The sequence below is a fragment of the Grampus griseus genome (assembly GCF_964374135.1).
Source record: "Grampus griseus genome assembly, chromosome: 1".
Classification (NCBI taxonomy): domain Eukaryota; kingdom Metazoa; phylum Chordata; class Mammalia; order Artiodactyla; family Delphinidae; genus Grampus; species Grampus griseus.
In genome coordinates, this window is record NC_139017.1 from 33,124,992 (window position 1) to 33,139,385 (window position 14,394).

General features: G+C 47.5%; 1 protein-coding gene across 1 annotated transcript; it reads left to right on the forward strand.

Moving 5' to 3' along the window:
• The first annotated feature begins 5,614 nt into the window (after positions 1 to 5,614).
• On the forward strand, positions 5,615 to 7,672 carry IER5 (immediate early response 5). The gene has a single exon (XM_082657577.1). The coding sequence runs from the start codon at positions 5,818 to 5,820 to the stop codon at positions 6,793 to 6,795; it is 978 nt and encodes a 325-aa protein (XP_082513703.1). The 5' UTR covers positions 5,615 to 5,817; the 3' UTR covers positions 6,796 to 7,672.
• The last annotated feature ends 6,722 nt before the right edge of the window (positions 7,673 to 14,394 follow it).

Consider the following 14,394-nt stretch of genomic DNA (forward strand, 5'->3'; position numbering starts at 1 on the left):
TTAGCTCTGTTTTTTACATTTTTCTTTGATTTTCTCCTCACCTCTACAACCATCTAAGTGTTTCATGTTTCACTTCCCTTTCACTCTATCTTTCCTTTGCTCTCCCTCTTCAACAATCAAGGACATTTGTTAATTGCTCACAATATGCTCATACATATTTATATGTCCACACCTCCCTATCCCTTTATTATCCCTAGGGCAGTGTTGTCCAATAGAAATATAATTAGAGCCACATATGTAAAAAGAAACAGGTTAAATTAATTTTAATAATTTTATTTAACCCAATATATTCAAAATTTTGTCATTTCAACATGTAACCATTCTTAAAAACATTAATGAGATATTTTACGTTCTCTTTTTGATACTAAGTCTTTGAAATCTGCTATGTGTTTTACAACTACAGCATCAGTTTGGATGCTAACCACTCAAACCTCAAAAATATGACACAATCGAGTTGGGTTTCAGTAAAAGGATTTTATGTTATTTCAGTTTTTAGATTTGAATGAAATAAAATGTAAAATTCAGTTCATCGGTTGCCCTAGCCACATTGGCCTAGGGGCTACAGTATTGAACAGTGCAGGTCTAGGGGCTTCTATAGTGGTGTTTTCTCATTCTGTGGCTTGAGAGGGTGCCACGCTCATTTTAATGAGTTTGAATGCTCTACTTATTGAGGGAATTTGTTTTTCTTTGGAGTATTAAAGGAGGTGAGGTATGACAAAGATGATCATAAAAACATCCTAAGTTTCTCTGAACCAACATACAAAATTTAGGACAAGACAGAGGATGGGGCTGTAACAGTTTTGGAAGGGAAACCGGGAGGAGGAAAAAAAAGGCCGGTTTTGGTGCCCACCCCTGGTTGAACACTATTTCTTTTTTAATTTATTTTATTTTTTTATTTTTGGCTGCTTTCGCTGCTGCACGCGGGCTTTCTCTAGTTGCGGTGAGCAGGGGCTTCTGTGCGGGCTTCTCACTGTGTTGGCTTCTCTTGTTGTGGAGCACGGGCTCTAGGTGCACGGGCTTCGGTAGTTATGGCCCGTGGGCTCAGGAGTTGTGGCTCGCTGGCTTAGTTGCTCCACGGCATGTGGGATCTTCCCAGACCAGGGCTCGTACCCATGTCCCCTGCACTGGTAGGTGGATTCTTAACCACTGCACCACCAGGGAAACCCCGAATGCTCTTTGATGATAAAGAAATTCTATAGCTGTCAAGCTGCCAAGAGAAAAAAAAAGATGTAAAATAGGCCAGAATAGCAAGAGAGAAAAAGTTGAAAAGTGGATGTGCCTGTTCTCAGAAGAGCAAGAGGAGTATTGTTTACAAAAAAGTGCTTATAATATATTTCTGTGGAGCTCTCCTCCTGAAGGCCTCGGGATGCCATACAAATGATTATTCACTTACATAAGCAACTTTGACCCAAAAAAATTTACAAGTGTCCTCACATTGAAAGGTAGGACATAACGTTATTTCACTCACCCATGGTTACTTCTCACAGAGCTATTGTTTGCGTGATCCATAGTGGGTTGGCATTCTTCTTACACAGACTAGACTCCATTTAAGGCAATATAAGCTCTGTAATCATCTGATAATAATACTTAGTCTTCAATTCGTCATGCAAACGAGAAAGTCAACAGCAGTGGGCAGACAGGCGCTGTGTTCAAAGGAATCCTCGGGCCAGAGCCTAAACAGTGCCTGAGTGGGGACAGCTGTGGCCACAGCACTCAGCGCGCTAATCTGCTCGTGCCCCAGTGGAGAAGGTGGGGGGTGGAAGGGCAGGACAGACTCGATAGACATCCTCTCGCCGCTTCTTCCAGAGCAGTTGCTTCCTCTGTCCTTCTGATACCCCCAGTGTGTCCCATGGTGCTACCAACTTTTTTTTAACTGAGAGAATCCTAAAGATTGATGACGGCAAATTCTAACTCTGCTTTCTAAAGCTTAGAAGAGTACATTCTATACTTTCCCTTTTTTTTCCCCATAAGTGGAGGTGAAGCTTGCTAATCATGAGAGCCCAGGTCCTCCAGAGATGAGTTCTCAAGGTTCTGTTTTGTTCTCAGGATTAGAGGAACTCCTGATAATAAGAGCGATCAGGCTCAATTTCAAGTCAGCAAACATTTATTGACCATCTATTACTTGGTATAGTAGAAAAAGCATTCAAAATTCAACAAGTGCTAACAGCACACCTACTATGTGCTTAGTACTGAGCTACGCACTGGTATAATAATAACAATCACAATAAATGAATGTTTTAATGGCACTAGGAACTATACTAAACACTGTAGGTATTCTTATCATTCCCATTTGACACAATAGGTGACTGAGGCACAGAAAGATGAAATAACTTGCCCGTGTTACAAAGCATAATTTTCTTATTTCACCTAGATGTGAAACAACTTTCCAAAGGTCACACAACAGGTAAGAAGTGGAACAAGGTAATCTAGCCCCAGAACCCCACACTCGAGCTTTAGAGTTAAATAGGTTCGGAGTTGAAGCCCACCCTCTCCACCTACAGCTGTAAATTACTTAACCTTTCAGAGTCCTAGTTTCATCACCTGTAGATGGAGATAATGACATGGACTTTCAGAACTTTATAAGGATGATACATAATGCCTATATGTGATTAGCTCAGTGCCTGGTAGACAATATCATTGTTAGGGATTCATTAGTTCAAGTGCATAATCACTCAGTATGCACCTGGTATGGCCATCCCAGGTGTTAAAACCTTGAAATTCTTCCATGCCAGTTGGCAGAATCTCTTGAGTGCCCCCCTTCCAGGCCACGCAGCCCCTCCTGTAGGAGCCTGCCCATAACCCCCAGCACTGTAAGGGCCTCCAGGACTCTGTCCTGATGGTCAGTGCCTGTATCCTACAGTTGTTAAATATTTTCACTATATCTCCTGGCTACAAATGAGATGGGCTCCTGCCTTTGATGAGAGCACAGTTTGGGAGGGGCCCTGGGCACGACAGGAGAAAGTAATGAAGACAGTGATGAAGGAGTCTGCTTCCACTGTGGAGGATGGAGCAATGCCCAGCTCAGGTGGGTCTGGAAGGCTTCCCCCGAGGCTTGCTCTATCAGTGACCTGTTTGGGTGGGTGAAGGCATCCCAGATCATCACTAAAGTTCCTTTTGTCTCTAGGCTTTTTCATTCTTGCTACCTCCACCTGGTTCAGACCTTTATTACTCTTTGCCTGAACTCCAGCAAGAGCTTTATAATTAAGTGGTCCCCTTTATAATTAAGTGGTAATTAAGTGTACTGACCTTTCTAGAATGCATTCTGAGGTTCTCTTACTCAACAACTTTTAGTAGCTCCCTGTAGGAAGCCCCACCTCCTCATTGAGGCATCCACAACCCACTACCATGTAACCCCAGCTTCTACTTCCAGTCTTTTCCACTTGCTATAGGTGCCTGGTATCTCTGCCAAATGAGGTGTTCCCTACAATGGACTCTGTTGCTCCTGCTGGTTGGAACTTGTGGAGCCCACCTCAGGGTTTTTCAACACCCACCTCAAATACAACTACTTTCTCCCATCTATGTTCCTTCCTTCCCCAGCCTCTTTTTCCACCCCAAGTCATGTGAGGAGTGATGTGTTCTAATAGCCGGCATCCATTGCTAGTTTATTATATGTCAGGCTCTTCTAAGAGCTTTGAATGTGTTACCTTGTTTTCTGCTCACAAAAGCTCTAAGAGGTAGACACTATTATTATCTCTATTTTAAGATAAAAACAGTCCAAGACAAGTGAAGTAATTTTCCAAAGGTCACACAGCAAGTAAAAAGTAGAGCTGGGATTCCAACTCAGGAAGCTTGTCTTCAGAGCCTGAGCTCTTAGTGTTTTATAGTGACGGCCAGCTCTCAAAGAAAGAGAAAACAGAAGAAAAAATTTCTCATGTTATTACTCAAAACACATGGCTTGCCTTTGTAATTACTTGTGTTGTTATTTTATCTCCTTCTTTACGCGAGCTGAAAATTCCTAGAGGGGAGAGATTCTGGGTCTCATGAACTGGTGTCTGTTATCGTCGTTAAGTTGTGGGAATAGATAATTACTGAACCATCACATCCTTTGGGGGCCTCCTGATTATGAATTAGCCATAATCAAGCCCACCTTTCACTAATAGTTTTCCTAACTAAATACACTACTTGGCCAAACCCTGATGCAAGATCAGGCCAGTGTTCCACGTGGACTCCAAGAAAACTGTGTTTAGTTTTGGGGTTTTTTGCGATACACGGGCCTCTCACAGCTGCGGCCTCTCGCGTTGCGGAGCACAGGCTCCGGACGCGCAGGCTCAGTGGCCATGGCTCACGGGCCCAGCCGCTCCGCGGCATGTGGGATCTTCGCGGACCGGGGCACGAACCCGTGTCCCCTGCATCGGCAGGAGGACTCCCAACCACTGCGCCACCAGCGAAGCCCCTGTGTTTAGTTTTATAACTCAGATTGTTGCTGAGAGTTGTCATTCATCAGAAGATGCTGCATAATAGAGCAGATGTGTATGGGATTTCTCCTTTTTAGAGTTGGATAAATTAAAGCATCCTAAGGTTACTTACCAGAGTCATCGGCAGGTTTGTGGTGGAGCTCAGGTTGGACTAACTCAAACTGACTCTCCAGGAACCCAGTCTAGGACCCTGGACAACCCTTTGCTGTAAGGATCAGTAAATAGACTAAGTTGTTGATTGACCAGAAAATTCCACAACACTCTTCCCCTATATTTTTACCTTGACACAAAATAAAATTATGACATCATGATGGGAATACAGGACTTCTCTATTTGTATTTTTAGAACTTGTTAGATTTTTCCAAGGATGGACTGGTCAGTCCTCGTGTTGAAGAAAAATCATTTTGGAGAACGTGTACCACCTTTCATTGTAACTGATGTGACAACTGTGTTGGTTCTAGAATCTAGAGAACAAAGTGATAGATGCTAGCTTTAGTGGAGAACCAAAAACTTTGTACGTAGACACAAAGCCTTGATAAGCAGTCAGAAACTTTGGAACTTTTAGAACCCTCTTTTTCTTTCTTCGGTGTTAAAACTGACAGGTGCTAACGAGTGTATGTGACTCTAGAAGGCAAGGGATTTATCCAAAATTAATATCTGCTAAATATCTTGTAGTAACACTATTTGTTATCCAAGGGTATCCTGTGCCACGTTTTGCCATCATCTCCATTTCTATCGGGTTGCCCCGGAGCTTACGGGTGTGTGACGCCTTGCAAACGGTGGCGGGGGAGGGAGGAGTGTTGATCAGGGAAGGATCAGGACTTTATTGCAGAGCAAAGTCCACCACCATACTCGGATGAAAGTTCGAATGGTTTAGTTCGCTTTGGTTCCGGCAAGTAGCGCACAGGCCAGCAAGTTTAAGTACAAACAACACCGTGGCCATCCAGGCCCCCGCCGCTCGGAGCACTGGCCCCGACCCGCCGGTCAGCGGTCGCGCGCGTCGCCCCCTTTAAGAGCCTGCTCCGCGGGACCAACGTTCGAATGGCCCTGGTGCCCCTCCTCGGTCTCCGATTGGCCGCGCGAGGCGCACGAGGGCGCGCCGATCGGCCCCGGAACGGTTGGCGGCCTTTCGCTATTGGCTGTCGGGAGGCCTTTATAAGGCGCCCGGAGGCCGGACTGCCCTCAGTTAGCGACCCGACCCCAACCTGGCTGCCAAGCTTAGGTGGGGAGGGCGCAAGCCTGCGAGCGCGTCGCTGGAGCCGTTTCTATTCGGAGTCTTCAGAGATCCAGGTTCCACTCCTGGGGCGGACTCGTTGACGCCTATCGTTCCCGTCTCAGCTTCGGAAGGTGGTTCGGGGCTCACTCCCTCACCTCCGCGCCAGCCCTGGGAAGGCGAGGCAGGATGGAGTTCAAACTGGAGGCTCACCGCATCGTCAGCATCTCCCTGGGCAAGATCTACAACTCGCGGGCCCAGCGCGGCGGTATCAAGCTGCACAAGAACCTCCTGGTCTCGTTGGTGCTCCGCAGCGCCCGCCAGGTCTACCTGAGCGACCCGTGCCCCGGACTCTACCTGGCCGGTCACCCGGGGGCCCCGGCGCTGCCGCAGCAGCCTGGGGAGTCGGTGTCCGGGCCACCCGCGTGCTGGGGGGAGCCACCTCCGCCGGCCGCCTGTGCCGCCTGGCCGGAGCCCGAGCCCCAGCTGGCGCTTCCTGCCGTCCTAGAAGTGCCACGGGCGGGTGACGCGGAGCCCGCAGCCCCGGTGACGGGCGCCGGGGACACTCTTCAGGGCGGAGAGGCGGAGGCGGCGGAAGCTGCCTGGCGCCGCGTGGAGGGACCGCGAGAGACGGCGGTCGGAGGAGCCGGGGTTCCCGCCGGAGGCTCAGACGTCTTCCCCCAGGGGCCTGGGGCAGCGCGCCGTCCCTGGGGCTGCCCCCCGGGGGACGAGGACAAGATGAGCGCATCTCCGCGCGTGGACGGCTGCCGCGCGCCTAGCCCCGCCGGGCCCGAGCCCCCCGTGCCGCCCGCCGTCTGCCCCAGGAAGCGCGGCGCGGAGGGCGTGGGCGGCGGCCCCGCGGACCGCCCGGCGCCCGGCTCGACCCCGCTCAAGAAACCCCGCCGGAACTCAGAAGAGCAGTCGGGCGGGGCGGCGGCGGCGGCCGCGCAGGAGGAGGAGGAGATGGAGACCGGTAACGTGGCTAACCTCATTAGCATCTTCGGTTCCAGCTTCTCGGGACTCTTACGGAAAAGCCCCGGGGGCGGCCGGGAGGAAGCGGAGGGAGAGGAGAGCGGTCCGGAAGCCGCCGAGCCCGGGCAGATCTGCTGCGATAAGCCGGTGCTGAGAGACATCAACCCTTGGAGCACTGCCATCGTGGCCTTCTGAGCCCTCGGGTCCCCGAGCGGGAAGGAGATTGAGCAGCGGGCGTCCCGACGTGAGGGCTGGGCCCCTCCGGCTGCGAGGACGCCCCAGAGGCCGTCGGCGCCGAGCGCGAGGAGGAGACCGGGTGCCGCCGGGCGGCACCGACTGCCCTCGGGCTTGGCGGCCGGCTGTGCGGAGCCTCTCGGGTCTCCTCTTGAGACTGGGCAGTGTGAGGCGTGTCGGAGGAGCACGATCGTGGACTTTTGTGTTTGTGTCTGTTAGTTTGTCTCGTTGAATGAAGACTATTTTGTCTCTCTGGAGTGCATCCCCCCTTCCCCTGGGCTTGGGAGGTTGGGGGCAGACAGGGACTTTCCGCCGCCGGCAGCACCGAGAAGGAAGCGGCGAGAGAGGCCGGGCCCGGGGAGTTCCCCGTTCGCTGTCGGGGGAGGAAGGGACTTTACACAGATCCCTCATGTGAAGCTAGAACCGCACCGGGGCCAGGAGCGGCGTTTCCTCACTGGATTTCCTCAGACTAGAGGGATTTCGTCTGGACTAGGGGCTTGTGGTATTTCTCTCCCTCCCCACCTTTCTCTCTCCCTGAAGAAACGTTTATACCCTGTGATCACTCTGGGAAAGGGGAGCGTTAGCGGCCCTTGTCTTCCCCACAGGGAAAATGCTTGATGAACTTCACGGCAGAGTTCAAGCTTGGAAATACGGAGTTTATAGAGAAGAGATTTATTTTTTAAAAGCTCTAGATCAGACCTACTACACAGTGCTTTTAAAAACTGTTTAAGGAAACAAAGTTTACAGACAGCAGCCCTAAGTGGAAAGACCTTATGGGTTTGTAGATAGTGACTCCAGTCTTTGTTGTATAAAGGTTGGGGGAGCTGACAAGGTTTTTGTACAGTATTTTCTCCTTCGTTGTTTTGATTTTTGTATAAAAATGTAACTACGTGTCTAACACGTATTAAATATTTTGAAGCAACTTCACCGCCTCCTTGTCTGTAATCACCTGTCTGGGTTGGGAGGGAGGAAAGTGGGAGGAGGGGAACTATGGTCCACGTGGAAAATTGAAGGTGTGGTTCTTAATATCAGTGGTTCACAGACTGGGGACATTGTTTGCTGGCTTCACTAAGTATCGAGAGAGACACGTTTAATTTCTCCTTCACATCAAGAGGAGTGCTCTTAGATACTAATATCAGTGGTATGCCAGTTTCTTGAAACCTGCCACTGCAACTGCCTTTTCTAAAGTCTAGGCAATTTGAGTTTTTACAGCCCAGTCTTACAGTGTCTAATATTAAATAACTTAAGTGCCAACTTCTGAAGCCCTTCCCATCCACGGAAGTGTTTTTCACTTAAAATTTTTAGTTTCCTGTTAGGTCACATGGGTCATCTTTCAACTTTGTTACTGAAAAAAAACCTGACATATGAAGGAAGCTGATGAGACTGACATGCCCAGCTGATCAGGGCTACCTCTGCATTCCAGTGGATGTCAGGATGGAATTTTCAGTGCTTTAAAAATTTTTTTTTAAATTATATTTGTAGAAAGTAAATGCATCAGTGAAAGGAAATAGCTTGTGTCAAGCTAGATAAGGACAGTAGGCCAAGGAGGGCTAGACAAGTTTATTTAGCAAAACCTGATTTGCTTTTGTCACCCAAATGGTGACATCAGTGTTTGGGCCATAGCAAACACTTCGATGATGACAGCGAAGTCATCTATTGATTTTTTTTGTAATACATTTACTGCGTTTAAGAGCTTTTTGTCTAAGGCAAAGTGTTGAGTATTTTGAAAGGTATTCAATTATCTATTTCAGAAACAAATCAGAGAATGGTGTCTTAAAATACGGTTGATAAGACTTTAAAAGACGGAATTGTTCTAAAACATCTTATGAATAAATTGGGTGTTTATGAGATGGGAGAAATTGAGGAAACATTAGACAAAGCTTTAAGAAAGGGTAATTTCCTTTGGGCAGAAGGAGCATATGAATGGTGCTTTGCCCTCCCTAAAGTCCTGACGGTATGAACTTCTGTCATAGCCGAGTAGGCCCGTGTTTTGACATTTTTGCAAATTTATTAGTGATTGATTAAGCCTAAGGAACTTTCTGTGTTATGCTTCATCACCATAAATAATATATTCATAGAATTAAACATTCCCTAATCGGGGTCTTGTTAAAATTAGTTTGTTTTTCTTTCAGAGGTTAGTTAAGTTCTGTTACAGCCACAAGAGATCTGTTGCGTGCTGGCTGCATAAACTGAAGATGTCCAGGGCCTTAATTCTGCAAACATTTCCTGTTGCTAGAAAGTAATGATTATGCTTGAACAGCTGTCTCAGTGCATTTTTATATTTGAAAGAGGGTAACATTCGGTGTGTTTGAGTTGATGTGTTTTGGTTGAGATGAAAATCCCCATTGATCCTTGTTTTCACATTAAGATGAACCATGGAACCATGTGTCTGCTTAATTTAGAGAAGGTAAATGGACATATCTGATAGTTAGGGAAATACAGCTTTGTAGGAAATCAGTAAAGATCATTAATCTGTTTGATTGTAGAAGCAGTATGTGTCATGGTTAGAGCTGGGACCTGGAGCCAGACTTCCTGGGTTCGTATCTTGGCTCTGCCCCTTATTAGCTGAGGGACCCTGGACAACTTACTTCATCTCTCTGTGCCTCAGTTTTTTCGGATATGAAGTTGAGATAATTGTGCCTACCTCATAGAGTTGTGAAAATTAATGTCAATGCCCCTAACGTTTTTAGAAAAGTACCTGATACATAGTATATTAAGCATGCGGTTGTTGTTAATGTAGACGTTCTATGTATAACTCAGATCTATTATGGTCAAAGAACTGGGTATATTTGTAAGAAAGGAGGGGAGAGGAGAGTCTGTTTTTAAATTAATCCTATCTGTGAATTCTGGGTTCTTTTATTCTTGTTTTCCTCTGGACACTTGGCAGTGCACAAAGCTTAGAATAGTTTTGCTGTTCTCTATGCCTCACACCAACCCTGTGACTTTCCTGACTGTCTCAAACAACTATTTTCAGGGAGGAGTAAGCTGGAGTGAAAACTCTCAAGGAACAAAGATCTTGTTGACACACAAATGCTTTCTGTGGATGAGTAGAGAAAAAAATAGCCCACAGAGTTATTTTTAGCCTGAATTACTTGAGCATAGAATGTTTCTTAAGCCTGTTAATTGATAGGTCCTGGAAAAGAGCCTTCCTGGTGCCAGGATGGGGTTATCAGATTCAGTGTGACTAGAAACGAACCATAGTTTTAGTACCTAACCACTTCTTGACAACTCTGGGCGGGAGTTTTTTGATGAATTTAACCTTAGGTCTGGTCCAGGAAAAAATTTTCTTCCAGATGTTTAAAGTGCTTTTTGACAAGTACTACAGGAAGATCACATCAATAGTGAATAAAGGTGATAAGTTTTAGTACAATACTTCTCAACTGTGTCTCTTTAAGCCTGTCTTCCTTCTCAGAAACCACTGATTGTATTTGGGGAAAGGAACTAATGATAGAAAGCTGGAAAGCTTGAACTGCCCCTTCGGAGTGACTGGCTTTGCTTTAAGGCACCTAACGGAGTAATAATAACTCTTGCGTTCCTACCATTCACTGCTGATTAGATTTTGGGATGAGAAGTGGAAGGGAATGGGCCATCTAACAACTTTGGTAGAATGCATCTCAGAATAAAGATAGAGTAAATATCGGGAACAGACTTCATGATGACAAAACTCTATTTTATCACTTCAACTTGCTAGGCATAACAACTCAGCTTAGAGCTTGTGAGATGGGGTCGAAAGGCTAATACCCACTGTGACATGCAGTCTGATGGACGTTTACTTCCTTATACTTTTTTAAAGTAGAGTTAGTTCAGTTCACTGAATAACCAAAGAACTTCTGATCTCTTGCCCTAAATATTTTATTCTTGTCCTATTTGTGAATTTTTTTATTCTCCTAGGCTTGCTTTTATCCCAGCAGTTCCTGAAAGAAGACGAGAATGAAAAGAAACACTAATCTAACCCTCCCGTGACTATGAAAGAAGCCTTTCCGATTAGGTACAGAACTCTGGTGGGGAGTGAGGTCTGCTTCCCAGGATTCCTGGCACTCTTTCCAGTAATGAGCAGTTTGTCTCTCAGCCTTTGAACCATTGTTCAAATTTAAAATTCTACCCAGTGGAAAGCCTTGGGAGGAAAAATAGAGTAGAAGCAGAGTTGATGTTAGGAATCATTGTGATCTTAACTCATGGCCCTAGGAGTTTTTCAGTAACAATTCTTGAGGGTACACTAGAGAAGAGAATATGTAAGAACAAAAAGTGTAAGAGGATACGCACATCTAGCAGAATGCCCCCTTCCTGATCCAAGCACAGTTTTCCCCAATGCCTACCACCACCCCCTGCCCCAAGTGGGAATGAGGGTTTTAAAAATAAAATCTCTGTCTAGCTATTGCTCATTCCCAGAGGAATATAGCCCGATTGGGATGTTGCTGGACTGTATCCTGCGGTTTATCTCAGACGTTTGGAATTCTACGAGCAGGGAGGGAGAAGCCTCCAGGGACTGGATTCCTGACAGGGCCTCTCCCTCTCCCCACTCTGCTGATCAGAAGCAGTTTCCACTGCTGGGTGCTGCCCGCTTTAGGGCAGGTGAGAAAGAGTCTTGGCTGTCAGCTTTGGGGAGCTGCAGAAAGAAGGGCTGGTCCCGGTCATCACCACCGAGCCTCTCCAGTAGCAGTTCTCTTAGGAGACTGCTATAAAATAGTCCTGTTGATATTTGTTGGTAGATCTACTTATTTTATATAATCAAGTTTTCTGGGACCTGGTCACACGATGTCTCTGTGTCATAAGCCACATCCCTAACTTACAGGATGAAGGTGAGATGCAGCGTCCCTTTTTCGCCCCTTCTAGGCACCAAGTCAGCCCTGATCCCAGCCCTCTGCTTTCTCCCCGGGCTTTGAGGACTGGGCTTCTGTCAGGCTGCTCCAGCCCAATCATTCCCCTAGATGCCAAGGCAAGGCTCCTTTCAGTTTTTCTAGCACTCAGAGCTGTGCCAAAACTATGTGCTCCCACCTGCTTGTTCTTCAACTCATTTGACCTCTCAAGTCTTGGGGCAGGGCAGCTGCTGGCAACTTGCTTTCTCTGAGGTAAAAAACCATTCTGTTCCCTCTGCTCAAAGCACTGAAGTTGTCTCTGAGGGCAGGATTTCCTTAGGCTACTCCCCACACTTGATGCCTTTCCTGAATCCAGGACACCACCCAGTAAGAGTCTTTCTCCAAATTGATCCACAAGTGCATGGCTCTTTCCTTCTAGCCAGTCACAGCATCATCCTGCCCTTTGTGGCACAGATCCTTTCTTCAGTGCTGGAGTTGTGTTGTTGTTCTGTCTCTGCTGGGTCTTTCTAAGATCCCCCTCCCTCCATCCTCTTCCGAGGGCACTCACATTTATCGTTTGCCTGGGGAAGGGTCTGAGACACAGGGAAGAGCTGGGATTGGGAATGCTACCACCAGCTACGAAGGAGCAGAGTTGGATTTCTTGAACTTGAGACTTGTGGTCTCCAGAGACTCTGCCCCGCAGGGATCAAGCCACAGCTGTGATTGCTGGTGGTCCAACCCTGGTGCCTCACCAGACCCCAGATTCCAGCATAATAGCAGGGGGTGGGTATGGGAGTATCCATCTTAGAAACAGGAGCAGCCACTGAAAGCCGGCTTGGCTTGGACCAGATGGGGGAAAGGAGAGGCAAAGTCAGCGTAGCCCAAACGTGGGCTACACAGATCCCCCTTGCCTTTGCTGGAGCTCCCAGTGCTGCCTTCTAGAACAGAAAATGGATCCCCAGGCCTCCTCTGATGGAGAAGTCCCAAAGTGCTTCTTTGCTTTGTCTTTCCTCTCTAGGCTTTGATTGATTAATAGAAACTTTTTACGGTGAGTTAACAGAAGTGGGAGTGGGGAATAGTTACAACCCACTGGAATCACGCAACAGAGGTGATGGGCAGCAAGTGAGCTGGAGATCGTGAAGAGAGACTGTGGGGTGGGAACAGTCGTGGATGGGGGGGCAATCGCCGTGGAGTCACGTTCTCCAGGGCAGGAGCGCCCCTCCCACTTTCTTCCCCGTGGCTTTTCTCAAGCTGCACCACAACCTCCTGTTTTCTTCAGACAATTTCCAAGTTTTTATTTTTGGTTTGGAAAAGGGTGAAAGCACCTTGACATCTGCACTTATCAGCACGAGCCTTTCTCTCTCTCTCTCTCTCTCTCTCTCTCTCTCTAACTGCGTGACCTACTTTAGAGACTGGAGTTGCTTTTATTTTTATGGCCATGGGAGAAATCCCTGAACCCAAAGATTCAGTTTCAGAAGCTGAACTTAGAGTACATGGGCCGCTATGCTGAGGTCGTCATTACTCTGTGATTTCTGTGGTTTTCTCCCTACACTTCACTCACTCCCTCTTCAAAATGTCTTTTAAAAGGTGCTCCTCGTCTGCACTGCTGAGAGCAGCTGTAAAGATGCAGCGTGTGGACGATTCCAGCGCGTGGGCTGGCGCAGCTGTCTGCTTCTCAACCTTTTAGTCACCTCAGCATGAGGTATCTGGCCTCCTAACATGGAGTTTGCCACTCCTTAAGGCTCCTGAGCTCCTCTGTGAGGAGGGGAGGGTCTCCTACGGATCAGTCAGGAAAGAGGAAACAAGGTCCAGAGAGTGAGTGGGGCATCTTGCCCGGGCAGGTGAGAACCCAAGCAGAGGCAGTGTTGGAATTCCCCCTGGACTGGGATCCCTCTGAGCCAGGGACTTGTAGGCCAGGATCTGAAAATGGGACTCACTACTTGGAGAGTCATTCATCTTTCCTGGTTTCTATCTGTAGTTAAAAAAAAAAAAAAAAAAAGAAGTATCCACTTGCCTCACGATTGTGATTTGAAGATAAATTAGTGTTTGTAAAGCAAAGCCGGAAGATATAAACAACTCAGCCCTGGGTTCCATCAATTAAGTATTTACAGGAACACCCAGAAGGAACTCATCAGTAGGGAATACAAAGATGCAAACGACTGGATCCTGGCCCTCAAGTTGGGTTACATTCCAGATGAGATGCATAAACAACACAGAACCCCCCAGAAAACCTGACCGTAGGTGAGTGTGATCTAGCCCCTTGCTCCTCAAAGTATGGTCCTTGGACCCGCAGCATGGGTCATTTGGGAGTCTGCCAGAAATGCAAAATCTCAGGCCCCACCCCAGCCCTCCTGGATCTGCATTTAACAAGATCCCCAGGTGATCTGCATGACACATCAAGTAAAAAGCAGTTATTTCCACTGATGGGGGTGGTGGTGGCAGGGGGTCAGGTGGTGTCCAGCTTGAACTTCTCACCTTGAGGTCACTCAAGCCTGGCTCCCTCTGGCCGTTCCTTTCCTCGTACACTGCCTCCTGCCACGTGGGACTAGCTGCAGGCTTCTGCGCCTTTTCATATGCTGCTCTCCAGGGGGAGCATAGCCGAGTTTAGGGATGATCCTTAAAGCTGACAGCATAAAGAAACTCTGCAGGCAAGAGAGAAGGGCAGAAGCTAAGGACCTCGTGAAGGGGAAACATGAAGTTAGGGGCTGGAGTAGGAAGAAGGCTCTGTCAGCAGGATCACAGTTTGTGGAAAGGTGGGAATCAG